This window comes from Cyanistes caeruleus, chromosome Z (genome assembly GCF_971803275.1).
Source record: "Cyanistes caeruleus chromosome Z, bCyaCae1.hap1.1, whole genome shotgun sequence".
NCBI classification, from domain to species: domain Eukaryota; kingdom Metazoa; phylum Chordata; class Aves; order Passeriformes; family Paridae; genus Cyanistes; species Cyanistes caeruleus.
Genome location: NC_141732.1, coordinates 80,767,563 through 80,794,806, shown reverse-complemented (window position 1 = coordinate 80,794,806; position 27,244 = coordinate 80,767,563). Strand labels below are relative to the sequence as shown.

The 27,244-nt window shown below is 56.7% G+C and overlaps 2 protein-coding genes and 1 long non-coding RNA gene across 14 annotated transcripts in view; 1 reads left to right on the top strand and 2 right to left on the bottom strand.

Moving 5' to 3' along the window:
* ELAC1 (elaC ribonuclease Z 1) overlaps nucleotides 1-27,244 on the bottom strand; it is a 511,775-nt gene that overhangs the window by 82,120 nt on the left and 402,411 nt on the right. The window lies entirely within an intron of this gene.
* Nucleotides 1-27,244, bottom strand: part of MAPK4 (mitogen-activated protein kinase 4) — a 51,063-nt gene that overhangs the window by 23,061 nt on the left and 758 nt on the right. For 4 of the 12 annotated variants that reach the window (XM_086867539.1, XM_086867534.1, XM_086867541.1 and 1 more), the window contains exons 2-3: nucleotides 3,887-4,097; nucleotides 2,683-3,407 (exon numbers count right to left, since the gene is read on the bottom strand). In XM_086867539.1, coding sequence (XP_086723665.1) covers nucleotides 2,683-3,228 — 546 coding nt within the window. In that variant the 5' untranslated portion in view covers nucleotides 3,229-3,407; nucleotides 3,887-4,097. Of the gene's footprint in view, nucleotides 1-2,682; nucleotides 3,408-3,886; nucleotides 4,098-7,140; nucleotides 7,947-8,100; nucleotides 8,181-8,293; nucleotides 8,550-27,244 lie in introns of those variants that run through there. The other 8 variants (XM_086867535.1, XM_086867542.1, XM_086867546.1 and 5 more) reach the window with 6 other exon arrangements.
* On the top strand, nucleotides 22,061-27,106 carry LOC147648630 (uncharacterized). The gene is made up of 2 exons (XR_015280270.1): nucleotides 22,061-25,369; nucleotides 25,490-27,106. It is a non-coding gene; the product is annotated as an uncharacterized LOC147648630 (long non-coding RNA).

Sequence of the window (27,244 nt, the reverse complement as noted above, 5' to 3'; positions counted from 1 at the left end):
AAACCCACATGCTTAAGATGACCCTTGATCACCTCAAAAGCGCTCAGGAAACCACTGCAACAGAGGTGCAGCTCTGTGCTGCCTTCAGAGGTTTGGATCTACTGTGTTTTTGGGCAATTAATTACCCAGGGTGCAGGATTTCATCTGCTCATGGGCACCGAGTCTGGGCTGTGAGGGTCCCTGCTCTGCTTGGGCTTGGAGCAGCTGCCTAGAGCAAAGGCTGGACAAGGTTAAATGATTAAAGTGGGCATTTATTAAAGGCCTTCAGTAGATACACCTTGGGCCGTCCCAGAGGCTGCACCCAAGCTGGACGATGGACACGAGTTTTTTAATTTTAAGTTTGGTCCATTTACATATCAGGGGTTAATGCTACAATTACAGCTTTGGGTAATGAAGTAATTTACCCCCAGTTTGCTCCCCCCAGCTCACTTCTGCTTATACTTGTGGGGCCCGAGGCTGTAGGGTGTCCTTGAGCTCCAGGCCCAGAGGGATTGTTCTGTCTGACCAAAGTGAGAGGACACTCCATAGCTGACACTCGATATGGAGTTTAGAGTTACACACTAAGGCAGTACAGGATTTGAAACATATCAAAGCCAAAATCCTAAGGCATCAGGGTGGCCCCGGGGTGGAGGCCCCTCAGGCTCGGCAATGCTCCACTGCTCTGCCTCCTGCCAGAGCACAGAGCTCACGGACCTGTGTGAGCCTTGGAGCAGAGCGGAGCTTGGAGGAGAAATAGGGAAGGGAATTGATTGCTCTGAGCCATGGCAGAAGCGCTGCACATCAAAGGCAGGACCGACCCACACCGCACACAGCCCTCCTGTCACACCCTCTGCGGGCCCTGACACCCAGCTCTGGCAAACACAGCCCTGCCCACTGCCAGCAATCACCAGTTATCTGCTGCCTTCAGCTCTGCTGCTCTGGAGCAGCATCCAGCTTCCTCTGCACACTCAGGGGGTGTTGGTTTTCTTGCACTGATGCTCCAGCCTCCCACCCCATGAGGAACTGGAGGATGCTCGTGCAATGGCATCTGGCAGAGTTAAACACCAACATGAAGCTGCAGCCCTTGACAGCTCCTTCCACTGCACTGGCTGTTATTGAGGCAACTGTGAATTGCTTAGAAATAACAATAATTCTGCAGCAGACACGAACAGATGACTCCTACTCTGATCCCGCAGTCCTTGACAACACGATGTTCCTTAAACCAGAGACTTTCTGTGTTCATGTAGCCTGCCTTGTTTGCAGGGGTACTCTCTGTGAGTTACCTGACTTTAAACAAACAAATCACACGTTTGAAAAGTGTGATGCTCTTCCTGAGCTGGGCCATAAATAATGAGTGAGGAAGGGAGCATGGAAAGGACAGGCAGAGCGACAGGAACCCTGTGCTCACTTCCTGCAACCTCATTCCTTTTCCCCAGGCTCTGCTTCTCCCCACAGCCCAGACTGGTACCCAGAATAAATCAGCTCAGGATCATGAGATTGTGTTTTTGCCATCCTCTGCTGCCTCCCCTTCCTTCCACGCCTCCCTTCCCAGAGCAATGGGCAGGAACTCACAGTAAATGCAAAGTGCACTCAAACCTCGGCACAGGCACAACAACAGACCCAACCTCACCCACTGACACATCCAGCTCAAGACAACAGATTTTGTCTCGTGTTGCAGCACCAAACAGTGACTTTAGCCAGATGCCAGCTGCAGACCACACAGCGGCTTTGCTTTCTCCCAGGAACGTGCGGAGACGCGGGCTGATGGAGCCTCCGCCACGTTCCTCCACGGCTCAAGAGCTCCAGCCTGCACTTTACATCTGCAGCCCTGTTTGGGATCCATCAGCATCAGGACGGTGTGTTGCAGAGCCCTCTCACCCGTTCCCCCGCCTGCCTCCCACGCTGCCTGCCCGCTGTCAGCACTGCAGGCTGCCCTGGTCACTCGGGTTATTATTGCTGCGTGGGACACCAGAGTTTCACACCTTGTTTGGACCTCAGATGAAAGGATTTGACTGAGTCTCAAAGACCCACCCCTCACCCCCGATGTTCAATGAATGCAATTCAAACGGAATTGGGTTTTTAAGAAGCTGGCTGGCACTGAAGTGAGGACAAAGCCCAGCAGAGTGGGTGTGGATGTGCCAGGTCCCCTCTCCATGCGCTTCCAGCAGGTTGTGCTTTTTAACAGCGGCAGAGCAACAAACACAGAACTTAGTCATTTGAGTAAAGCACGCAAACACACGCCTCCCCACGGTCCACTGCTGAGACAGAACAAAATACCTGAGCACGTATTTGATATGCACAATACAAAGCAATGAAAGGCAGCTGAGGGGCACTCAAACCCTTCCTGTGCCCACTTTGCAGCACTGCAGAGCCCTGGGGACTCTGGCAGAGCTCAGTGCATAGGCTATGCCCAGAAAATGTTGAAGGCCAGGCAGGACAGGGCTCTGAGCAACCCCATCCAGTGGAAGAGGTCTTTGCTTGTTGCTGGGGGGTTGAGCTAAATGAGCTTTAAAAGTCCCTTCCCACCCAAACCATCATTCCATGGACATGTGTCTTAGCTTGGGGCAGAGTGGTCACCAGCAGTGACCACCCAGCAGGGCTCACAGCTGCCCAGAGAGGACCAGTCCCCCTGCAAGATCTGCCGTGGCCCAGCCCCGTACACCCTACAGGTGCTGGACGCCTCTGCGTGCCGGCACTGCGTACCTTGTGCGAGTAGTGCTGATCCACGATCCTGGCCAGGCCAAAGTCACCGATCTTCAGCACCAGGTCCTCCGTGCTGATGAAGATGTTGGCCGGCTTGAGGTCGCGGTGCAGGACGTTGGCCGAGTGGATGTACTTGAGCCCGCGCAGCAGCTGGTACATGAAGAGCTTGGCGTGCTCCTCGGCCAGCTTGCCCTGCTCCAGCAGCCGCGCCAGGTCCGTCTCCATGTACTCCTGCACGATGTACACCATGTTGAACTTGAAGAAGTCGCCGCGCAGGTTGGCGCCCTTGGGGCCCAGCACCTCGTAGACCTTGACGATGTTCTCGTGGTCGAGGCGGCGGATGATCTTGATCTCGCGGAAGGCGTGCTTCATGCTGCGCGCGTCGCCCAGCGTCAGCTTCTTCACGGCCACCTTGCGGCAGCTGCGGCTGTCCAGGGCCGACAGCACCAGCCCGTTGGCCCCGAAGCCCAGCGGGCGGAAGTTGACGAAGCGGCAGCCCAGGTCGTAGCCGTACATGCTGGCCATGCAGTCGCACTTCTCGGCCATGGCGCGCTCCGGCCCGGCCCGCTCCTCCGCCCTCGTCACGCCAAGAGCCGGCAGAGGCCCAGGGCCGCCAGGTCAAAAACGCAGCTGGGAATCAAGCCCCTCATTATTACTTACAGATGTCTGGGGAGGGGTCTCGCTCTGAGCCCGTCACTTCAAGAGGACGTGGGGTGAAAACGAACCTGAGGACACACACACACACATAGAGAAATAAAATGTTCTGAACTGGGTGAGAAACCAACAGACTTTCCAAGCAGCATAGAGAAACACAGCCCAGAGATCCCTGTCAAAGCAGAAGGGTTCTTTTTTTTCTGGAGATTAAAAAATTAAATTAAATTTAAAAAACTGCTATGTTTTTCAGCCCCTGCCTCGCTTCCCTCCTGCGGTGTCCTGGAGACAACGCCGGAGCGCAGTGCTGGTGGCACAGCCCCGCATCCCCGATGTCTCAGCACCACCACAGCCAGCTGGCCCTGCTGTGGGGCAGAGCCCAGAGCAGCCCCAGGCCCTGCCCTGCCCCAAACCCTCCCTGCCCACGAGCCTTGGCAGTGTTTCCCCCGCCAGTCAGGTGTACCCAGGCCCCGGCTGGGCTCTCCGGAGGTCAGCAGAGCTTCACCCTTCTCACCGCTCCCCTTCCGGCACGGGCAGACCCCATCCTCCTCACCGGCACACACGGAGCCCCACGGCAGCCGCTGCTCTGCAGGACTAAACCCAGGCTTTTTCCAGCTCAGAGAGTTTCCAGGTTTGCAGGTCCAGCTCCTTTCTGCTGTGTGCCTTTCCCGGGTGGAGCCGAGGGCGGTCTGATGGCTACAGCATCCCGAGGAGCTCCCCACCCTGCACAGCCCCGTCACCCTGCAGCAGGTCCAGCCTCACTCCTGGAAGAGAAGAGAGGGACCCATCTGTTGCCAGCGCTGTCTGTGCCCTGCCCACGGAGCTGAAGGTTCACCGTGAGCAAAACCGTGACCTTTCAGAGGATCATCAGTTATCCCTCCCAACACACGCAGCATTTCTCAGCTCCTTCATTCTCCCTTTCCCATTTGTAATGCTCAGAGAAATGCAACTCTTCCTCTCCCCTTCGCTGCCCCTGTTTTCCTTTTTTAAAATTTGCTCGAAAGTGTTACAGAGCAAATTGCAGTGGCTGAAGAGCATGTGGTGTCTGCCACTGCCCACAAAACACACAGAAATGAGGGGGCAAACCCTCCCTGCCGGGCAGCCGAGAGGGCCACCGAGCTTCTCAGCTTGCAACAACCAAAACTGCTCAGGCAAATGAAGGCAAAAAGCCTTGGGAGCTGTCTGTGAGGACGTGACACCCCCTGAACTCAGGTGGCGCAGCAAACCTCGGCAGCAGCCCGGGGATGGCATCGCCGCTCCTGTGAAATCGCAGCTGAGCAGGTAAATGTGCGTGTATTTGTACATGGAGGACGTAAGGTTTGTTTTCTCACCCACTAAGGGCTGTAAGTGGAGGGTGTGGACACGGGGTGAGCCATCTCTGGAGCACAATCCCATACCTCAGAGCCACTCTGCCCTTTGGCTGTCCCCTGAGACGCTAAGGGCTCTCTCCCCAAGGCGCCGTGGCTTTTGAAGGAATCGGCACCACGGCAGAGCCTCGCCTCCCCGGGCAAACACCCACGTCTGCTGGGGATGAGGACGTGCCTACAGCCAGAGCATCACACTATTTGGGGGATCTTCCTGGCAAAACGTCACTGTCTGGTGGCAGGTGACCATGCAGAGGTGGCCAAGGGCAAGGGACCACTTCTCCCAGCTGCTTCAGCTGGGAAAAGACAGCTCAAGACCCTGAAAGCACCTCAAGTTTTCCACCGAGGTTCCCACCTGCACTTCACTTGGGAACAGAACGGAACAAAAGGTCTGAAGCACGAGGAAACAGCTGGGCTTTTCCTTCCAGATGAGCAGCTCAAGGTTCCCAACGCACCACGTGTCCCTGCAGCTGTCTGTGAGGCTCCGAGGAGCAAGGACAGCGCTCCTGGCTCCAGCCTGCTCCCAGACACCCCCAGCCAGCCTCACCTCGCTGCACCCCATCCTCGCCCCTGGGCCACCCCCTGAGGGTCCTTCCTAGCCAGGGGGACCTGCAGGGACCACCCAGCTGCACAGGGACCTCCCAGGCCACCAGCTGGTCCCAGTGCTGCTCAGAGGAGCAAAATAAAGCAAAATAAAATATTAAAATAATTTTAAAATATTAAATATAAAATATAAAATAAAGTAAAATGAAGTACAATATAGTAAAGTAAAATGATAAAACAAAATAAAATATAAAATAAAGTAAAATAAAGTACAATATAGTGAAATAAAATGATAAAACAAAATAAAATATAAAGTAAAATAAAGTAAAATAACAGAATAAAATAAAATAAAGTAAAATATAAAATAAAGTAAAATAAAGTATAATATAGTAAAATAAAGTTAAATAATAAAACAAAAAAACCAAAATATAAAATAAAGTAAAATAAAGTATAATATAGTAAAATAAAATGATAAAACAAAATAAAATATAAAATAAAGTAAAATAAAGTAAAATAAAGTAAAACAAAGTATAAAATAAGATAAAGTAAAATAAAGCAAAATAACAAAATAAAATAAAATAGAATAAAATAAAATAAAATAACTCTGGATCTGCTCCTGTTGTGTTCTTCATGCCAGAGCGATGGCTCTGTTAGAGCCCTTAATCACCAGAGCTGCTCCATTAACCCAGCAGCGGGTTCACAGCCTGCTCCTGCTCCCCCAAGCAGCGCTGCAGGGACCCTCCTGCTCCCTGGCAGCAGAAGTTACCAGGAATAACAAAATACCAGGGAAAACATTAAATGCTGAGCAATCACCCATTGCTGAAGGGGGATGAGAAACGCAGGGCTCCAGGGCAGCAGGGAGCAGCGATCTGGAGCGGGAGCCAGCTAACAGTTAAAATGAAGACATACGGAGCATCTGATGGCAGGGAGGATGTAGGCAGGGCAGGGATGCCCTCTGAAGAGCATCTGCCAGCAGTTACCGAGCCGCTTGGCAAGCACTGCCTGCTCCTCTAGTCGGGAAGCAAAAATAATTACAGCCTCTTTTCAACCCAGCAATTATCTAATGCTGGCTTTTGCAGGCAAGGGCTGAACAGAGAGAGCTGCTCGTGCTGTCAGGGAGCGAGGCAGGCACCAGAGAACTGCCTCGGCCCTCCGGTGAACCAGGGGGACAAAACCAGATGGGGAACAAGGCGAGAAGGGACACAGGGAGGTGGATAAACCCCGAGGGTCTGCGAGGAAGGAGCAGCCTGTGCAGGGGGTGTTCCCCAGCATGGTGACAAAGCTGTGAGGCCGTGCAGAGGGAGCACACGCTGCTCAAACCACCCACAGCTACCGGGGGCTCCGAGGACCACTGCTTGAGGGCAGCCTGATGAGCAGCAGCGGGGCTTTCCCACTGAGCTTCCTCACTGGAGATCTCAGTCTCTGCACACATCTCTCAGAGACAGCCTGACAAAGAAAATAAAAAATAAAATCAACCAAAACATCCTGCTGGCACAAAGGGAAATGTGCGAAACCGGGCTGGGACCACTGTGCTTTAACGTGGTGCCACGTGGGCTCTGTCACCCATCTCTGCCCCTCAGCTCAGCCGCAGCACACAGAGCCAGCACGCTGCCCAGCTCCCGGGCACTCCGGTGCCACGGGGCTGGATGGTCCACAAGGTCCCTCCCAGCCAAAAACCCTCCTGGACTCGGGGAGCAAAACCCTGCAGGGCTGCTGAGCCCAGGTAGCGACGGGCGGGGGCCAGAGCCCACACCAGGCTGCTTGGCTCACTCTAGACGCAATGGAAAGAAACCAAGTTCTGCCTCGTCAGCCTCATTATTAATAATTAGTAGAGCTCTAGAAGCACTGAAAGGGAACACGCAACATATGAGGGGGGAAGAAAGGGAAGAAAGAGCCCTACTTTTCCTGAGAAGCAAAGTGATGGCCTTTGTGATGCTCCTGGCTAGGACTCGCTCCCAGCTGGTGAGGGCCCTGCTGCAGCTTCTGCAATTAGAGGGGCAGAATCACCCCAAAGGATGGCCCTGGTGCCCAGCAAGTCACGCCCCTGTCCTGACCCTCTGGCTGTGTCTCCCTCGCTGAACATCCAGGGAAAAGCTCCTAAACAGGGAGATGTTCCGTGGCCAAGAGCAGCAGACAGGATCCCACAGGGGTGGGAGACAGGCAGCTCAAGGTGGGGGATTGTGCCCCTGTGTCCCTGTGCTCAGGTGAGACCCCACCTGCAGAGCTGCCCCAGCCCTGGGCAACACCAGCACAAGGACGTGGAGCTGCTGGAGCCAGCCCAGAGGAGGCCACGCAGCTGCTGCCAGGGCTGGAGCCCCTGTGCTCTGGAGGCAGCCTGGGAGAGCTGGGGCTGCTCCCCTGCACAAGTATTCAGGCTCCAGGGAGAGCTGAGAGCCCCTGGCAGGGCCTAAAGGGGCTCCAGGAGAGCTGCCCAGGGACTGGGGACAAGGCCTGCAGGGCCAGCACCCAGGCAATGGCTTGCCAGTGCCAGAGGGCAGGCCCAGCTGGGATATTGGCAAGGAATTGCTGGCTGGGAGGGTGGGCAGGCCCTGGCACAGGGTGCCCAGAGCAGCTGGGGCTGCCCCTGCATCCCTGCAGTGTCCAAGGCCGGGCTGGACAGGGCTTGCAGCAGCCTGGGACACTGGAAGGTGTCCCTGCCCATGGCAGGGGTGGAGTGAGATGACCCTGAAGTCCCTTCCCACCCAAACCACCCCGTGATTCAGTGACTGAGCTCTGTCTGCATCTGCTGTCTGCCTCCTCCACCTGAGACAGCAGCAAGCCCCACAGACCAGGCTGACCAGCCTCTCAGGAAAGACCACAGAGGTCATTTTTCCTGCCTTCCCCATTCTCCGAGCCACACCTGGCTCCTGAGAGCCCGGCAGAAGCCCCAGGGAGATGCCCTCAGCAGGCCCAGTTTCCCCCCAGGCCGTGGCTCTCCATGGCTGTGCTGAGGAAGAAGGGTTAATTTCAGCAGCCCACCCACAACTGCTGCCGGCCCCAGCAGCCCAGAAAACAGCACGGAAAATGCAGTCAGCTTTCATGGAACCGCTGACCAGGGTTCCAGCAGCTTCTGAGGCTGGTGAGGCCGGGTTCTGATATCCACTGGAGGAGCCAAATTCAGCGGGAGCTTCAGCACAGCTGCAGCAGAACGGGACACAGGTCCTGCACTGAGAGCAGGAACAGAGCTTGGGAGCACAGCAAAGCAGTGTGCAGGGAAAATGAACCTGACTTGGGGGGCACCCAGCCTGCTGTGGTGGGCTGGCAAAGGGACACCAGCTCTCAGGGATCCGAGCCCTCATTCCCAGCCCTTTCCCACTTGCCCTAGCTCTGGGACAGGGAAGCTCTGGGGCACTCCCAGAAGGCACACACAGCTGCCCTCCTCTGCTGCAGGCCACAAATCCCCTAAATTCAATAAATATGTGCCGTGGCCATCGCTCAGATCCACACTGGGGCTTGAGGGAAGGGTCAGGAGTGCCCAGCAGCCCACCCTGCAGCCACCTGGGAAGGGACGGACACCGGGGGGTGGCCGGGAGGGATTGGAGGTGCTCAAACAGAGTTAAAACACCAAATTGAAAAAAAACAAACACTATGCATTTCAGAAAGACGCAGGGAATGTAGAGATATTCCCTCCTGATGAACACTGACTGCATTGCACAGTTCCAATTCACCTCTCACTGGCTTTTTCACCAGATGCAGAGGTCTTGGAGCCATAAAATACAAAGATGGGGGGTAGAATGAGGAAGTTTTATTCTTCCATTCTTCCTCTCTCTCCCCTGCACTCCTCTGCGCAAGGGAAACAGGATGATGCCCTGATGCTGCTGCTGGGATTTGCACTGACCTTTCTGCTCCCTTCATCCTCTCGGGGCTCTGGGTGCCCTGATGGTGGTTTTGGGTGCCCTGATGGAGATTTTGGGTGCCCTGATGGAGGTTTTGGGTGCCCTCACAGGGCTCTGGGTGCCCTGATGGGGGTTTTGGGTGCCCTGATGGGGGTTTTGGGTGCCCTGATGGGGGTTTTGGGTACCCTGATGGAGGTTTTGGGTGCCCTCACAGCGGCTGTGGGTGCCCTCAAAGGGGTTCAGGGTGCCCTCACACCTGCTCTAGGTGTCCTCACAGGGGCTCAGGGCACCCTCAGAGGGTTCTGGGTGCCCTCAGAGGGTTCTGGGTGCCCTCACAGGGCTCTGGGTACCCTCAAAGGGGTTCAGAGTGCCCTCAAAGAGGTTCAGAGTGCCCTCACGTGGGCTCTCTGCTGTCACATCCCAGCGAGCTCCCTGCATGTCCCAGCACAAGCCCAAGGGTGACACTCAAGCAAGCTTTTCCTTGCACCAGCCCCACTCGGAGGGGCACAGATCCCCCTGGCTGGGTGAACCCACTAAAGCTGAGAGTGTGAGCAGGATGTCTGTCATCAGGAGGGCAGCTCAGGTCCTAATCAGAGCGGGGTGACATCTCTGGCTGGCACCCCTTGTGAAGGGCCAGATCCCACAGGCCATTCCACCTCCTGCAGAGAAGCTCTCCTAGCAGCACAACCAGGTGCATTTTCCATTACTTCTCTTCCCTCTGCAGCCAAAGCCTCTCAGACACCCTTTGTCCCTGTCCCACTGCCCCCATGATGCCTTCAGACTTGCTGAAGGCCTGCCTGTCTTCAGGAGACCTCTCCAAGCTCCAGAGAGGTTTAGCTCTCTCTCTTAGTCTGAGCTCTAGCCACAGAGCCGGAGCTGCTGGAGCAGCAGGAAATAAGGATGAGGCTCCTGTTGGTCTTTGTTCCCACGCCAGCAACTGCTCCAAGGCTGAAATTTAATTAGTCCAGCAATCAATAAGCATGGCTCCTGGCGCTCAGCTCCGCAGAGCATCCCACAGAGAGCCCTGGGGATGGTGGCTCCTCAGGGACGAGCGCAGGTGGAGGCAAAGCTCTTCTCCTCCTCCTCCTCTGCCCCTGCAGCTACAACCCACAGGGCCTGGTTCCCTGCTTTGCACCCTCCTGCCCTGCTCAGGAGTGCCAGGTGTGTGCCATGGGGCTGGGGCTCTGTGTCCCTGTGACCCCCAGACCCCAGCACTGACCGGGAGCAGCAGCACAGCGGGGCACAGGACGTCCCAGGGAGACCCAGGGCAAGAGCCCAGCCCAGCAAAGCCAGCCCCACCTCAGCACAAGAAGCTGTTCAAGGCTGGAAAAGGCCTCTGAGATCACCGAGTCCAAACACTAGCCCGGTGCCACCGCACCACGGCCCCAAATGCCACATCCACAGGCCAGCAGAGCACTTCCAAGTGCCCCAAACCTTGTGGTGAACAAGCTGCTCATCACTGCTGAAGGATGCTGAAGAACAGGGGATGCTCCTGTGCCGTGTGCCCCCAGCAGGAGCCCAGCCTGGCGCTCCAGGAGCGCTCCCCAGCCTGCAGGGACCCCTGTGCGAGCAGCTCAGGGTCAGGCTGCTGCTGGGAGCTGCTCTGAGCCAGCCTCTTGCTGATCACCGCTGGCACAATCAGGCCCTCTCACGCCAGAGCTGGTTACAGCAAAGAGACAGAGATGGCCAGTCAAACCAATGACACTCAGGCTTCTGGAGGCGGATTTCATGTCCCCAGCCCCAGCAGAGCCGCAGACACACGGCGCACCAGGTGCCCTGGGTGATGTGGGCAGCCGGCCTCCCCACAGCCTGTTCTCACGGGCAGCCCCGCTGCCCTGACAGCCTGCACCAGCCATGCAGCCTGCACCAGCCATGCAGCCTGCACCAGCCACGCAGCCTGCACCAGCCATGCAGCCTGCACCAGCCACGCAGCCTGCACCAGCCATGCAGCCTGCACCAGCCATGCAGCCTGCACCAGCCATGCAGCCTGCACCAGCCATGCAGCCTGCACTAGCCATGCAGCCTGCTCAGGAGCGGGCCGTGTTCCTGCTGCTCTGAACATACACCTCATCAAGTCGCCTTTAATACCAGGAACCAAGGAACTCGTCAGCAAGGTGAGCAGATGTGCCACCAGCCAAAAGCCAGAAGGCATCAAGCAGCACAAGCAGCACAGCCACAGAAGGAGGGCAAAATCCTCACGAGCCTGTGGGAGAAGCCCAGGAAAAGACAAACAGAAGGGAAACAGCACAAAACGACCCCAAATCCTGGCGTGACCAGCAGCAAAACACACAGTTTTCCCATGCACTGTAAACAAGCAGAGCAGCATCACCCGGCTCTGCAAAGCCAGCTCTGCTGCGCAAACCTCGCTCAGGAAAACAGGAATTCTCCTCCTTAACAGCTAGGGCAATTGCGGACAGGCCAAAACACACTCAGGAAAAAAAAATAAAAGGAGAAAGAAAAATCAGACAACGCTCATTAGCTCACAGAAAGAACAGAAAACAAAGAAGAACTTGCTGACACTCACAGGGGCTTTAGGCAGTGTGGGAAAGCCACCCATCTGTCCCTGAGTCAATCAGCCGTGGAGGGGCTGAGTGGCCCAGCAGAGCCCAGACGTGGTGACAGGCCTCGTCTCCCGGCGGGACCCAGCTCATGAAACCGCTCGGGGCTCGGCTGTCTGCAGCCAGACAGCCACCAGACAGAGCCTGAACAAACACGGCTGCAGGACTGCCCCACTGCCTCTGGCCTTCCCCTGGCACGGCCCCGGCCCGTGGGCAGCCCCTGTGGCACGCACCCACCACTGCTGCGTGGCCCAGTGGCTCGCTGCACCGGGCTCAGCCACAGCCCCTGGGCAGACCCAGAGCCCCTCTCTGGGCAGCCCCAGCCCCTGTCTTTGGGGGACTGGGCAGCCCCAGCCCCTGTCTTTGGGGGACTGGGCAGCCCCAATCCTGGTCAGCCCCAGGACCCTCTCTGGGCAGCCCCAGTGCCTGTCTTTGGCCAGTCCCAGCCCCTGGGCAGCCTCAGTCCTGATCAGCCCCAGCCCCTGGTCAGCCCCAGCCTCATTCCCTGGTCAGCCCCAGCCCCTGGTCAGCCCCAGCCTCATTCCCTGGTCAGCCCCAGCCTCATTCCCTGGTCAGCCCCAGCCCCTGGTCAGCCCCAGTCCCTGGTCAGCCCCAGTCCCTGGTCAGCCCCAGCCTCATTCCCTGGTCAGCCCCAGTCCCTGGTCAGCCCCAGCCTCATTCCCTGGTCAGCCCCAGCCCCTGGTCAGCCCCAGTCCCTGGTCAGCCCCAGCCTCATTCCCTGGTCAGCCCCAGTCCCTGGTCAGCCCCAGTCCCTGGTCAGCCCCAGCCTCATTCCCTGGTCAGCCCCAGCCCCTGGTCAGCCCCAGCCCCTGGTCAACCCCAGCCCCAGTCCCTGGTCAGCCCCAGTCCCTGGTCAGCCCCAGCCTCATTCCCTGGTCAGCCCCAGCCCCTGGTCAGCCCCAGCCCCTGGTCAACCCCAGCCTCATTCCCTGGTCAGCCCCAGCCCCTGGTCAGCCCCAGCCTCATTCCCTGGTCAGCCCCAGCCTCATTCCCTGGTCAGCCCCAGCCCCTGGTCAGCCCCAGCCTCATTCCCTGGTCAGCCCCAGCCTCATTCCCTGGTCAGCCCCAGCCTCATTCCCTGGTCAGCCCCAGCCCCTGGTCAGCCCCAGCCCTGCCAGCTGTGGTTCCCATCCCGCACGGGCCCTTGCTGACTGACAACACATTGATTTAAAACCAGCAGAATTATCTCCGTTACCAAAATAAAGAAGTTCCTGGAACGGATGACTCAGAAGCCTCTCCCCTTGCCATAAATCAGAGCAGAAACATGATACCTCATTGGGGCAAATCACTTTGCCCTTTCGGTTTGGCATCTACAGTCTTTTCTTCCACAGAAAAGAGATTACAAATCCACTCTGAGCCGGCACTTTGTCAGAGCTGAGCCTTTCCTCCCCGGGACGCCACGGGTCAGGGCTTTGCCTGTGTTATCACTGGAGGGGCTGGATGAAGATAAGCAAAATCAGGATGGATATTAAAAAAATAATTTTTTTCTTAAAAAAAAAAATACAGAAACAGCCCTAGAGTTTTTTTTTTTATTGTCCCTGAGAAGGCTGCACGAGGAATTTGCCCCAAAGGAGGTATGTGCAGCGTGTGCCAGCAAGGCAGAAGAGAGATGGCAGAGCAGCTCCTCCAACCCTCCACGGGCCCCAGAGATAGGTATCTCTGCGAGAGAACCCGGCGTCCTCGCTACACACCGCTCCGGGACCTCACAAAAGCGAGCCCGTCTGTGCCTCCCCCCTAATCCTCTGCTCACCGACAAATCTCACCCGGTTTATTCTGGGGGCCGCATCGCTCGCAGATCTGCACGCTCAGCTTGGGCAAACAACGAAGACAGGCTTTACCGAGAGGGGAAAAAACCTGCAATTGTCTGCACAATCCATTTGGCAAAAGGTTTCCACACTCACTGCAGCCCCACAGCAATGGTGTTCCAGGTCCCTGCAGCCCCACAGCAATGGTCACAGGTCGCTGCAGCCCCACAGCAATGGTCCCAGGTCCCTGCAGCCCCACAGCAATGGCCCCAGGTCCTTGCTGCCCCACAGCAATGGTCACAGGTCCCTGCAGCCCCACAGCAATGGTCCCAGGTCCCTGCAGCCCCACAGCAATGGTGTTCCAGGTCCCTGCAGCCCCACAGCAATGGTCCCAGGTCCCTGCAGCCCCACAGCAATGGTGTTCCAGGTCCCTGCAGCCCCACAGCAATGGTGTTCCAGGTCCCTGCAGCCCCACAGCAATGGCCCCAGGTCCTTGCTGCCCCACAGCAATGGTCACAGGTCCCTGCAGCCCCACAGCAATGGTCACAGGTCCCTGCAGCCCCACAGCAATGGTGTTCCAGGTCCCTGCAGCCCCACAGCAATGGCCCCAGGTCCTTGCTGCCCCACAGCAATGGTCACAGGTCCCTGCAGCCCCACAGCAATGGTCACAGGTCCCTGCAGCCCCACAGCAATGGCCCCAGGTCCTTGCAGCCCCACAGCAATGGTCCCAGGTCCTTGCAGCCCCACAGCAATGGCCCCAGGTCCTTGCAGCCCCACAGCAATGGCCCCAGGTCCCTGCAGCCCCACAGCAATGGTCCCAGGTCCTTGCAGCCCCACAGCAATGGTCCCAGGTCCTTGCAGCCCCACAGCAATGGCCCCAGGTCCTTGCAGCCCCACAGCAATGGTCCCAGGTCCCTGCAGCCCCAGCAGGGCAGGAGAGATCCTCCCCCAGCCATGGGAAGGGGGTGAAGCCCCGCAGGGAGGGTGCCGGAGCTGTGCCCCCAGCAGGAGCACCCCCGTGCCCCCCGCTCTCCCAGGCAGCAGGGCCAGGGCTGGGGGCTGCAGCAGCAGCCCCATGTCGGTGGGACAGCCGCCTGCAGACAGCCCTCTGGCCAGCTGTGGCCAAAGGGACCACCCCGAGGCCACTGCTGGACAGCAGGGCCGTGGAAAGGGACCTGCCGGTGGATGTGAGCCAGCAGTGCCCTGGAGCCAGGAGGGACAGCCCTGTCCTGGGGCCACCAGAGACACCATGGAGGAGGGGGATTGTCCCACGCTGCCCTGCACTGCTCCTGCCACACTGTAAGGAAGATACAAAGCTGTCAGTGTCCAAAGGAGGCACACGGGGATGGGGAAGGGTCTGGAGGGGCCACATGAGGAGCGGCTGAGGGCACTTGGAGGAGACTGAGGGGAGACCCCACTGCAGCTACAAATTCCAGAGGAGGGGAGAAACAGGGGTAGACACTGATCTCATCTCAGTGGTGACAGGGACAGCAGCCAGGAAGGGCTGGAGCTGAGCCAGGGAGGTTCAGGTGGGACATCAGGGCAAGGTTCTTCCCCCAGAGGGTGCTGGCACTGCCCAGGCTCCCCAGGGAATGGTGACATTCCTGAGGCTGGCAGAGCTCCAGGAGCCTTTGGACAGCGCTGCCAGGGGTGCCCAGGCTGGGATTGTTGGGGTGTCTGTGCAGGGCCAGGAGCTGGACTGGAGGATCCTGGTGGGTCCCTCCAGCTCGGGATATTCTGTGATTGAATGATGATGGAGCAGGGCCAGCAGGGCCAGCAGGGCCAGCACTGAGCACACCAAGCCCTGTAACCTGCTGTACCCAGCCAAGGCTGGCCAGGCCTTGGGGAGAAGCATCAGGACCTCCAGCAGGCTACCCAGAGGCAGCACTGTGGGATCTGGCCCCAGTTCAGCCAGTCCTCGATCCAAGCACACGGGGGCTCAGGAAGGAAACTCTCCTGGGACGTGCCCCTCTCCGAGGGCGGGCTGGAGCCGCCTTCCCAGCCCAAGCTGCCCTGTGCTCCTCGCTCAGCAGCTCTCTGTGAGCCTGAGCCACACGTCCAGCCCGCCTGGCGAGGCAGGGCAGGTCCTCCCAGCGCTGGGAGGGATCGCTCAGCATCCCAAAATCCCCCTTCTCCTTGGGCTGGCTCCCTGGAGAGAGGGGCCACCCCACACCTGCCAACAGGGAACCCAACACAACATGTGGCAAAGCTCCCCCTCATCTGCTCTGCTGTAAAAAACAACCTCTGCTGCTTCGGTGCTGCCCGGTAATTTTGGGACACCCTGCAGCACAGCCATGGGATGCCAGCAGCCAGCAAAGCTGAGGGACGGCGGCAAAAACGTGCTGGCACTGTCACAAACAATGCAGGACATTTCCTAGGGAATTAGAACAAAAATATTGTAAGTCCTGCTCCCGAAATAGACCGACCAAACCCAAAATGCGCTCCCAGCGACTTTTAGCCACCCACATAATAACAGATAGGGAATAAAAGGCTTTGCTGGACCACTGCTAAAGCTTGCTGTCAGTATAATCACCTACTACTATAATGAGATTACATGGATTAGCTGTATTTTAAGGGAACATCAATGAGCTGGACAGCCTTTCTAGGCAGGTTTTCAGAGCTGCACAGAATAATACCGGAAAAACCGGGAGGCTATTTTTAGAAAGCATTTCTCCAAATAACCTGGGTGGAGTGAGATCACAAGGCAGCAGAGGTGTGTTGAAGCGGGCAGGAGCTGAATGAATGAACGCTGCAGAGGGAAACAGATCCATCCCTGGGCTCCCTTGGCTGAGCTGCAGAAAGAATTAATTGAGCCGGACCCAAGGCTGCATTCCTCCCCTGCTGAGCTGAGGAATGGACTGGAGGGCTGGAGGGGAGCAGGAGCACAGGACACACTGTGCTGAGCAAGGAACGCCGAGGCCAGGCTGACCCGGGGTGAATGTGCTGGGATTCCTGCCGGGTCCCCTCGGGGCACCTGCGCTCCCACACAGCTGACAAGCCCAAAGCCCTCTCTCTCTGGCCGCACGCAGGGTAGCTCCCAGGAAAACGTCCCCAAAAAGGGGTCTGAAATCAGACTTCCCGGCCACCACGGCATCCAGCACCAGGTGGGACCCGCGGCTGTGTCCCACCCAGGGCAGGAGATGCCCACTCAGCTTGCCCAGCACCTGGAGGAGCAGGTCTGCTCTGCAGGCATCACATTCCCACCCAGGAAATCCCACACTCTCGTACCCACCCTCATTTTCTCCCAGCAGTCCTCAGGGTTTAAGAGGAACTCTCAGGTAATGGGTTTTTTTCATTTTTCCTTCGTTGCGTTTTGTCCTTGGAGCTTACTCCTACAAAATACCCATCAACCATCCAAAACAGTGAGCCTCACTTTCCAAGATTTCCATTTTCCATTTTGCTCCATTTTCCAGGGTGGATCTAGCCTGGAAGCCTTGTGGAGCTTCAGCCTGGGTATTTTGCTCCCCATAACCCCACGCCTTCTCCCTCTCCTTGTGACTCAGCCAGGGCTCGTGAATAAAACCCAATTAGGGATTAAACATCAGAGCAGCACAGCAAAAGGATGTCCCCTACCCCAGGCAGCTCACAGCCTGGGATCTTTAGCTCCCACCATGGTGAAGTGACAAAAATAACCCAATAAAAAGCCACTTTAATTGCCTTGCCAGTGGTTTGCACAAACTCCAGCTAACGCTGGAGGTAAAAATGAATTAAAAGCCTTAAATAGAAAATTCTCTTTCATTACTCTCACTTTTACCCTTAAATTTTAATGGGGCCGTGGTGAGGGAGGAAGCCCATCCAGCCAGCCCCTCTGCAGCAAGGAGCAGCTCGGTTCTGCTGGGTCAGCTCCTCCAGGCTCCTGTGTGACACACAGGCACAGCCCAGGTGGCCCAAATTCACCCTCCTCATGCCAAGACAGCCTTAACCAGGATGGAATTCAGAAGGTGAACCCTGCACCAGAGTCCCCCAGAGCCCTGGAAGCTCTGTCCCACGTGTGGTTTGTGCTCCTCAGTGCAGAATCCCGGAGGATCGGTGGCTAATGTGAGTGTCCCAAACCCCAACAGCTGCACGTGAGGAGCCAACCAAGGATTCTTGGGAATAACAAACAAGGACTGTTGGTAAAAACACACGAGAGAAAGATCAGGCTGTGGCTGGAGAAGGGGCCAGACAGAGGCAGGGCAGCATTTTCTGGGACAAACCTCCTGGCTGTGGCTCCTGCAGAAAAGCACAGCTCGGCTCAGCACAGGCACAGGGATGGGGCCGAGAAGGGCTGGGCACTGCAGGGGGGAACGAGCCCATCCAAGAGCCCAAAGCCTCCAACACATTTCCAGAAAGTTCTGAAAGAACCGACCATGAATGAGAACGGATCTGCACAAAAAGAGAGGAGCTTCTCTCCAGGGAGCTGAAGACTTAAAAGGAGCCCCACAAAGCCCAGGGCATCCCATCAGCTGGATCGACATGGAGACAGTCATTTCTAGTGATCGCTTCTTCTTTCTCTCTCTCTTTCTTCTTCTTTAATTCATCTCTTTGTTTCCCTCTTCCCTTTCATCTTACCCCTACATCCAAATTCCACTGCTGTGTGCTTACACTGGGAGATCAAGGACTAACGCACCAATTTCCATGCCAAGGGTGGAATCTACTAAAAATCTCAGTGAGCTTTTGTTCTTCCTTTCAGCCTAACTCCGGGGTGCTCCCTCATCCCTCGGTGGGACATCACACCCGGCACTTGGTGTCCAGGCTGATTCTGGGCCCAGCAGGAGAAACGTTCCACCACCACCACGCTTTTGGTGAGGAAAAGGGCTCGAGCAGGAGGTGAGCAGAGGTCCCAGAGCCCAAAGGGGGATCCCAGCTGAGCACTGCCTGCCCGCTGCCCGCCGCACAAGGATCGTGACCCCTCTCCCCCTGGACACAGGAGCTCAGCAGGGAGAGGGCAGTGGCTCCACAGCACACCTGGGAGCTTGCTGGTGGTTGGGTGGCCTGCTGTAACTGCAAACCTGGTGGTGAAACACAGGCTTAGAGCATCCCTGAGAGCAATGCAATCAGGCTTGGGCTTTGGACTCCTGGTGCCCAGCATTTATTTAGTGAAATATTGCTCTGAAACAGCCCCTCTGCTCTGCCCAGGACTGTGAAAGAGTCATCAGGATGGAGCAGTTTTACAGCCCCAATCCTTTCCTTCACATTTGGCTCCAGTGGGCAGCAGCAAGACCATTCTGCAAATGGAATCATGCCAAGGAAACCTGGCTGAGGGGTTTGGCTTGTAACTCCCAGAGACTCACTTTTTATTCCTCCCCTTTCAATCTCTGTTGCCCAAAAAAATCCTCATGTTTCCAAAGCATTTTGCAGCTCTTACAGCACTTTGCTGGGATAAAGAAAAGCTGACACACACATTACAGCAGTAAAGATTATTTTTGCTGTCTGAGTAGTAGCAGGCACGTGAGATTTATTCAGATAAAGGAGGTCAGAGTCGGAAACGAGCTTAGATTCCCGGCTGTGGGTGCAAGCCATTGGGAGATTTGGTGTCTCCAGGGGGGACAGGCACTGTGCAGCCCCAGCAGGAGTGTTGGCATCGCCCCTCAGCCTCCCCGGGGTCTGCAGGGCTGCCTGCCCCCCTCAGCCTCACAGCAAAGGGAGACGGGTGGGATGAGCAGGAGCACCAGCCCGGGCTGCTCCGCAGGGAACAATGAGCTTTCCAAACTTCTCCTCCCTGTCTGCTCTCCTCAGTCCTGCCAACCACAGCTCCTGGGATCTGCTGGGACACACAACATTTCCACGTCCTGGAAAGATCGTGCGGGTATTATTGTTACAGTCGGGATTTCCTCCCAGCTGCTTCTCCTTCCCCACAACACGCCCTGCATTTGAAGCAGACAGCAATTAGCTTTCCAGCTCAGAGATATGTGATTTTTTTTTTTCCTTAACCTTAGACCCATCTTTAACAGAAGAGATCAGGGGCACTCCTAATGACTCAAAGAGACGAAGGCTCTAAAAGCCTTTCCCGAAAGCGGATTTGCCTCCCAAGGCAGGCGATGAGGAGGCTGCCGAGCGCTGTGATCAAACCCCAGCTCAGCACAGCTCCCGCGGCACTCTCGCCCCGCTGACCGCTCGGTGTTCACCGAGCACGCCGTGTTTCCCCCGCAGCAGAGCGGGCTGCAGCCGCAGGGACGCACGGACGGCCGGGCACCTGTCCCACCTGTCCCCCCGCAGCGATTTCGGGAGCAGGTGTGCAGCCACCTCGCCACCCTGGCTGGGTTTGTGTCCTTTCCAAACAGGCAGGGCCAGCCCCTGGTGCCTAATGACCAGGCTGGGGATGTGAGGCGAGCCCACAGCCAGGGATATCGAACCATGGTGTTTTCTGGCAAATATAAAGCCCCTCTGCCACCCCCCTGCCCCTCCCTCAGCAGAAAGGAGGTGACTCAGAGACGGCACCGTGCGCATCTCGATCCCTTCATGGCCACCACTTACGACTCCAGCTTCGCTTTCCCAAAGGGGTCTCATCAAAATTCACATTTCCTTGACTCTTCTACCAAAGAGCCCAAAACAGACATCAGCTGCAGGGGGGAAAAAGGAGAAATGACAGTTTGGCACCAAAATGTAGCTCGCTGAAGTTCAGGATTTGGTGGCAGGGGTGTGAGAGAGCAAGGAACACATCCCAGCTGCTGTGGTAGCACATCTGGACGCACACCTGGCCCCAGAGCTGCAGCATCCAGCCCAGCAGTGACCCCAGGAGCCACAGGATCCCTCTCCATCCCACAGGCATTTATTTCTGCCTCACAGGAGCTCCTTTTTTGGCTCCCCCAGGAACAGCTCCCTGGCCACCATTCCCTGCTGCTGGCTTTCCTGAGCACGAGGACAGGCCCTGCCTGCTCGCTGCCTTGCTAAGAGCACGTCATTATTTCTAATTTACAGCGTTCCTGCACTTGTGGCTACACTCAGCCTGGGAGATTGTGTGCAAGGGAACTGAGCCTGCCTCCTCATTTCAAGCTCTGGATAAAGCCTTTCCTGAGCTGATACAACCTCACATTAAAAAAAAAAAACAACAAAAAACAACAACAAAAAAAACCCACCAAAAAAAACCAAAAACCAACAAAAAACCCACAAAGAAACAAACAAAAACCAACAACACCAAAAAAAAACCTATGGAGAAAGAAGAATTCCCAGAGACCAAAAGAACTGCAGTTCTTAAAATAAATTATCTGAAATAGTCTCCTGAATACAGGTCAGATCCACTGCTTGTAAGAGAAATGCAAACCAGTGACAGAATTCCAGGATGGCTTAGGGTGGAATGGACCTCAAAGCTCATCCCATCCATCATGCCATGGGCAGGGCCACCTTCCAGTGTCCCAGGCTGCTGCAAGCCCTGTCCAGCCTGGCCTTGGACACTGCAGGGATGCAGGGGCAGCCCCAGCTGCTCTGGGCACCCTGTGCCAGGGCCTGCCCACCCTCCCAGCCAGCAATTCCTTGCCAATATCCCAGCTGGGCCTGCCCTCTGGCACTGGCAAGCCATTGCCTGGGTGCTGGCCCTGCAGGCCTTGTCCCCAGTCCCTGGGCAGCTCTCCTGGAGCCCCTTTAGGCCCTGCCAGGGGCTCTCAGCTCTCCCTGGAGCCTGAATACTTGTGCAGGGGAGCAGCCCCAGCTCTCCCAGCCATCCTCTGATCATCTCTGCAGCTCTCCTCTGACAGAGGATTCCCCCTGGCTCCGGCCTGAGGAGCTCCAGCACATCCGTGATCCGATGGAATTCCTGGTGCAGCTCAGGTCCCAGGAACACAGCTCTGACCCACACCCGCTCCCTCCCGGTGTGTGCAGCCCCTTCCCCACGCTCTCATCCCAGCAGCACTCCTGGGTGCAGGGTGGGAGTTACAGCAACCCTGGAACAGCACCTGGGGCAAACCAACCGTGCTGGACCCCTGTGCAGAGTGGGGAGAGGAGCCCAGCACGGAGCCAGACCCAACACCTCAATCTGCAATACCGACAGAAACGCAAAGATAACTTATTTTTTTTCCCTTGTCCCGTTCCCCTTGATCTGATTTTGATTGGAACCGGTCCCAGCTGGATCAGATCCCAAGAAGCCCAGCACCTACCCTCTGTCCTTGAAGTCATTTTAAGCCGGGACCTATTTCCACATTCTCATTTCCAGCCCTGCCCCCTCGCAGCAGGCAGGAGAGTTTAATTTACCTTTACCCAAAGGCACTTTTTGAGGGTTCAGAACTTTCCATGTGCCGCGGCGCGGGGCAGGGGCGGGCAGTGGAGCACAGAGCCCTGGCCGGGCGCTGGGACACAGGGGGACTTCCAGCAAACCTGGCCCTGCCTCGCTCCTCCGCACACCTCCGGAGCCTGGGAACACCTGCAGCTCCTGACAGAGGGATCACAGGCAGCAGAGAGAGAGGTGGGCAAGGGGGAACAGCCCCCCGAAGGCACACAGCGGCTCGGTGCCACCTTCACTCACAGAGGAGCAATCCTCGCCCAGGGGCTGGAGATGACCTGCAGAGCATCCTTAGGGAAGGGATTTCAGAAAGGCTAAGGAAGCCTCCAGCTGGAAGCAGCCTACACTCCAAAACACCGAATTTGATTGGCCTTTTATCTTGGTTTACACAGCTAATTGTTGCAGGTGTATCAGTTTACCATGAAATTAATCCTGTTGTAAAATCAGGTGTAGCCAAGAATTAAATTGTGCAAATAATCCAAACAGATGGGACAGATGGACACCAACAGGACCCAGCTCAGGGGGATTGCTTGCTGTTCCCCGAATTCAGAGGGGTGGTAACGTGACACTGAGACACGGCCAAACCACTTCCCTGGGAGACCACAGGATCCCGGAGTCTCCCATCCCTCGGCCGGGAGCAGAGCCAGGGCTCGGGGCAGCAGGATGTCGATGTTTTTGGGTGGCAGGTGAGGCCCGGAGGCTCTGGCAGCAGGGCTCGGGTCCCTGGGAGGGGACAGCTCTGCAGGGACCCGCGGTGGGCACACAGCCAGCTCCCTGCCCGGCTCCCAGGAGCGCCCCGAGGAGAAGGGAAGAGCCGGCGGCTCCGGGCTGCGGCAGCGGCGTGGGCTGGACGGCTTCCCACGGAGATGAGTGCCGTGTATAATATAGAAACCGAGCTGCCTGTTCCAAGCACAACCACGCCGGCTGCTTTTTAAAGACAGGCTCGGCTCGGGTGGAGAGTGCTGCAGGAACAAGCAGCGTTAACTCCCCCCGCAGCCTCCCAGCCAGGGGAAGCGTTCGGCGGGGAGATTTGGGAGCTCGTCCCGCTCCTGAGCCAGCCCCGGCGACAGGGAGCGATGGCAAGGTCACCCTGGCACCTTTCAGCGGGGCTGCAATCGGCTCCTGTAAATCCTCACAGGCAATCCTGCCTGGAAAGCCCTGGAAGCAGAGCAGTGTTTGATCTCAGCCTGGCACCGGGCAGGGGGAGCTCCCAGAGCCAAACCTGGGCAGCACCAGCCGGCACCACCCCTGCCCGGGCAGCACCTGGCGAGGTCCTGGAGAGGAGCTGGGGTCACTTGGGAGAGCAGCAGGAGGACATCAAGCCGCAGAAGAAGAGTCCAGTGTGCCAAAATAATTCAGCCACCCGGAGTAAGTGATTTCCTTCCTCAACACCACCAGCACCGAATTTCACCCTTCTGTGTGCGCAAGGACATCTTGCCACCATCCATCACGACCACACAGCCCGGGGGGGCAGGTAAAAAATGCCACAACACAAACAACTCGCGAGTAAAACCGCTACCAGACCCAGGGAGCACACAAATCTTTGGGATGAGGAGTCGCTGCTGGCACAAGGAACAGGTCACCTTTCAGCGCTTATTGTCCGTGGAGTGGCAGCAGGTCTGCGTGACAAGGATGAGGCCAAAATGAACTGCCATGTCTTATGCAAGTCTTCTGCTGTTATAGTTTCTTTCTGTTCCTCTGCTACTCGCAGGAACGGCGAGCCCAAAATAACGGCAGCGGCGTATGACTTTAAAAGGGCAAATTTTAAAAAGCCCAGAGCAGTCGCTGGCGTCAGTGAAAGCAAGGAACCCGCTTAAAGCTTCTACCAAAGAGCCCAAAAGTCACAAACCTGGAAGAGCAACAGGATTTAAATAATGAAAAAGCCATCCTGGCAAAAATGAGATGTGGGAAATGCTTGGAAACGTGATCTTTCTAGGCACGGGAAAGGAGAGAGAAATGGCACTGGAAAAGAAATGCCCAGTGTCGGTGACTGATGGGGACCTCTAAAGGAATCCATTAAATCTGTACAGCCAACAGAATTAACTGAAAAGTAAGGCACTTTTTAAGCATGCTAGGAATAGAGAATTAGATATCTGCCAGATTCACTGCTAGGCACCATCAGTAAAACTGGAAGCAAGTGCCGTGCTGAGGTGGGATGAAAGAGTTGCCAAAGAGGACGAGGGAAACCCACGTGCACCCCAGCGTGCCAAAGCAGGGCTTTTCCCACCAGCCCCTCGTTGCTTTAAAACCCCTTAATGACTCCTTAAAGCCCCTTAGAGACAGAAATTTCAGCATTGCTAGACATCTGCCAAAATAAAGCACTTTCAGAATGGCGGAACTCGGAAACTTTGTGTAGTCACAGTATTTGGGTAAAAGGCGGGAGCAGCAGGCAGCCCGGGGTCAGCTCCAGCTAGAACAGCAGGACAGAAATTTCAGGTAAATACACGAACTGGAGACTAAAAATACAATCCCAACCAGCCAGCTGAGTTTCCTGGAATTAGATCTATTTAGAAGACTTATTATCTATCTAAAGACATTATTGTTGCCTCGGCACGGTGTTTGCCCACATCTCCCCAGAGCGCGCAGTACCCCGAGGAGGAATGTGTAACCAGCGGCTGTAACCAACCCCACACACACCAGGTGTGCGCTGCCGAGCCCAGAAACACCATCCAGGCACCTTCCTGGGGGATGTTTGTCGCTGCCCAGCCTCATCCCTGACTCCTTCCTGGGGATTATAAAATCTCTAACGCAGAAAACCGCAGTAACTCACGGATGGTCGGTGGCCCCAAATCACCCCGGCGAGGCCACAGGCCCACAGACCTCGGTTTTGTGCTGCAGGGTGATTCGAGGCCGGGACAGAGACCTCTGCCAGAGCCGGGAAAGGGTTTGGGACAAGCACGGAGCATCTCCGGTGTAAAGCAGTCACAAAGCCGGAGCGGGTGGTCCCTGAGGATGCAGTGGGAACACATCTCTGAGGAGTCAAAAAGGCGAGCTCGCCCCAGTGTCTGCACCCAGATGGGCTCATCAGCCACATCCCCAGGTGGCACACAAACCACAGCAGCAGGAGCAGGTGCAGAGGTGACCCGGCAAGGAGCGGGGAGCGACGAGTCACCTCCGTGACAAGGACACGACAACATCCCCCCGCTGCAAGTCAGAACTAGATAAGTTCAACCTTGAAACGAGATAGCATCTCTCCAGAGCGAGAGCAATTAAATGTTGGCACAAGGTAGGGAGGAAGGAGGCGGGGGGGACTCGCCGTTGCTCAGAGCCATTAACACAAAATTAACAGGCTGCTTTTTTAACCCGGGCTTCTGTGTCTGCAAGGAGGATGAGCTGAAAACGCTTCCCTGCATTCTGCAACACCTCCCACCTGGGGGCGGGTGGAAAGTTTCAGAGGCATTTTCTGTGCTTCGGAAGAGTCCTGAGTGGTAGGAGAGCAGCAGGGTCACGCTAAAAAAAGGGAAAGATCAAGGCGAAAAGTCTGAGAAGCAAGGTTTGAAAGCACCGGGTGAGATCCATCTCGCTTAAATTTAGACCTCCCAAGCTCAGATATCCAAATCAGAACCAGCACCCTGAAAGACGTTTGCCTGGCCTGCATGTGAGGCTTTCCAAAGAGGGAAACAAACCTCATTTTGCGGTGCCCCTACCCCCTGTTTGTTGGGGGACAGCTCAGAACCGACCCTTTGAGACACCTGAGCAAGGGCAAGCGAGCAGCGCCCACTAAAGCAGCTCCAGCTGCAAGCGAGCTGGCTCACACGACCTGCAAAGCTGAGAGGTAATTTCATCCCAGAACGCCAGTTCTGGAGATTTTGTCTCGCAGCCCAGCACCGGGGGCAGGAGCAGGGCGAGGAGCTAATCCGGCTCCTGGAGACACGTCTTCACCATTCTGTTCTAGGCACGGAGAATAGGAAAACACTGCGCTGTGCGTGGAGGAGCCAGCCTGGAGAGCGCGAGGTTGGTCGAGATGTTCCCAGATCAATGTCTTTCTTTCCAAACGCGGGTTCTTTGATTGGGATTTCAGGTTTTTTCAGTCCTTACTAACAGGCTGCGCTCAGCCGCAGGAGGGACAGGACTGCGATGAATCACAGTCGTAGACTCGCTGAGGCTGGAAAAGCCCTCCAAGATCACCGACCATTAACCCTGCACTGATAAACCCACCTCTGATTCATATCCCGAACTGCTCTCTGCTTTGGCTCCAAGGCCAGGGCAGGGCACACACCGATGGCTCTCCCAAGCACAAGGGCATCAGTGGAATAGGAATTATCGTGTGCCTTTGCCCCCTCCACTTTTGTAGGGATGGGGAATGCTGATGCTCACCTGCTGGGTGTGAGACTTATCCTCAAAATATTCAAAGTTCAGCTCTAGCTCTTGTTCCTGCAGTGTCCTCCTTACAGTCCTGACCTCCCTTTCCCCGCTGTCCTTCGCCCACAAACCCCCACGGGGCTCGTCACCTTCCAGCTGACAGACACCTGTCCAGCCACAACGAGGCCAGCGCACTGCAAGGCTGAGCTGCCACCCCTCACCCTGTCCAGGGCTTGAAAAAGATGTCACTGTCCCCAGGCCTCGTGCTGCAGGAGGCTGGGATCCTGCTCAGACCAGGGGAGGGAAAAGCACTCCGGTTTGCTGGGAAAGTTCCCAGCGCCAGATAGGATTAGTCGTGTCTAATTAACTGTGAGGAGCGAGCAACAGAGAGCGGAGTGCAGGCACCCAGACCCCCTCGGCAGCAGCCACGCTCTGTGTGTCCACTCCCAAGCCAGCTGCTCGGACAGGAGAAACCCTGGACACTGCACACCCCCTCCCTGGGCCGCCCCGAGCACACAGCCCGGGCAGGCAGGGGCACCCCAACACCTCCCACACCCACAAAAGGCCGAGTGCTGGATGCACACCGGAGCCTGGGCACCCTCTCCCCGTACCAGCCCCACACCTCGGGGTGAGGATTCCTGTGGCTGTGTGGAGACAGCCCACCGGAGCCAGCCGCCACACCAGGGCCAGGTTTTCCTCTCCCTTTCTGGTACTCACCGCAGTAGGATCGCCAGGGGGGAATCTCCCTAGCCAAACTCACCTTCCCCACTCGCCAGGCACGTCCTGTGCCATCAAAGCCAGGACTACCACCGCCTCCCCGCCAGGCTCTGCCCCAGGTGAGAGGAAATAAACCTGACTGACAGCAAACGCAGCCTGCCCTGGGGCGGGGGAGAGGGAGAACAGCAATTTTCTCTCTCTGGGCACAGGCAGGGGGTCTGGGGACCCACCAGACACGCTGAGACCGGGTTTGTGTGTGCGAGCCCACAAGTCTGCACGTAGGGACACACGTGTGATCACACAGGACTTACACCTATGGGGCACCTGTGGGACCACACAGGACCTACACCCGTGGGGCACCTGTGGGACCACACAGGACCTACACCCGTGGGGCACCTGTGGACCCACAGAGCTCGTACAGAGGTGTGGGCACACAGGGCAGGCACAGCCCAACACGGCACCTACAGACAGACGGACAGAGCTCACGGGGCACGGACAGACTGACAGGGCAGGTACAGCCCCATAGCGACCATCGGCACAGACAGCACGTGTGCATCCCCAGGGCACGAGTGGGCAAATGGGGCACGTACAGACACACACCGCCCGGACAGACAGACAGGGCACATGGACA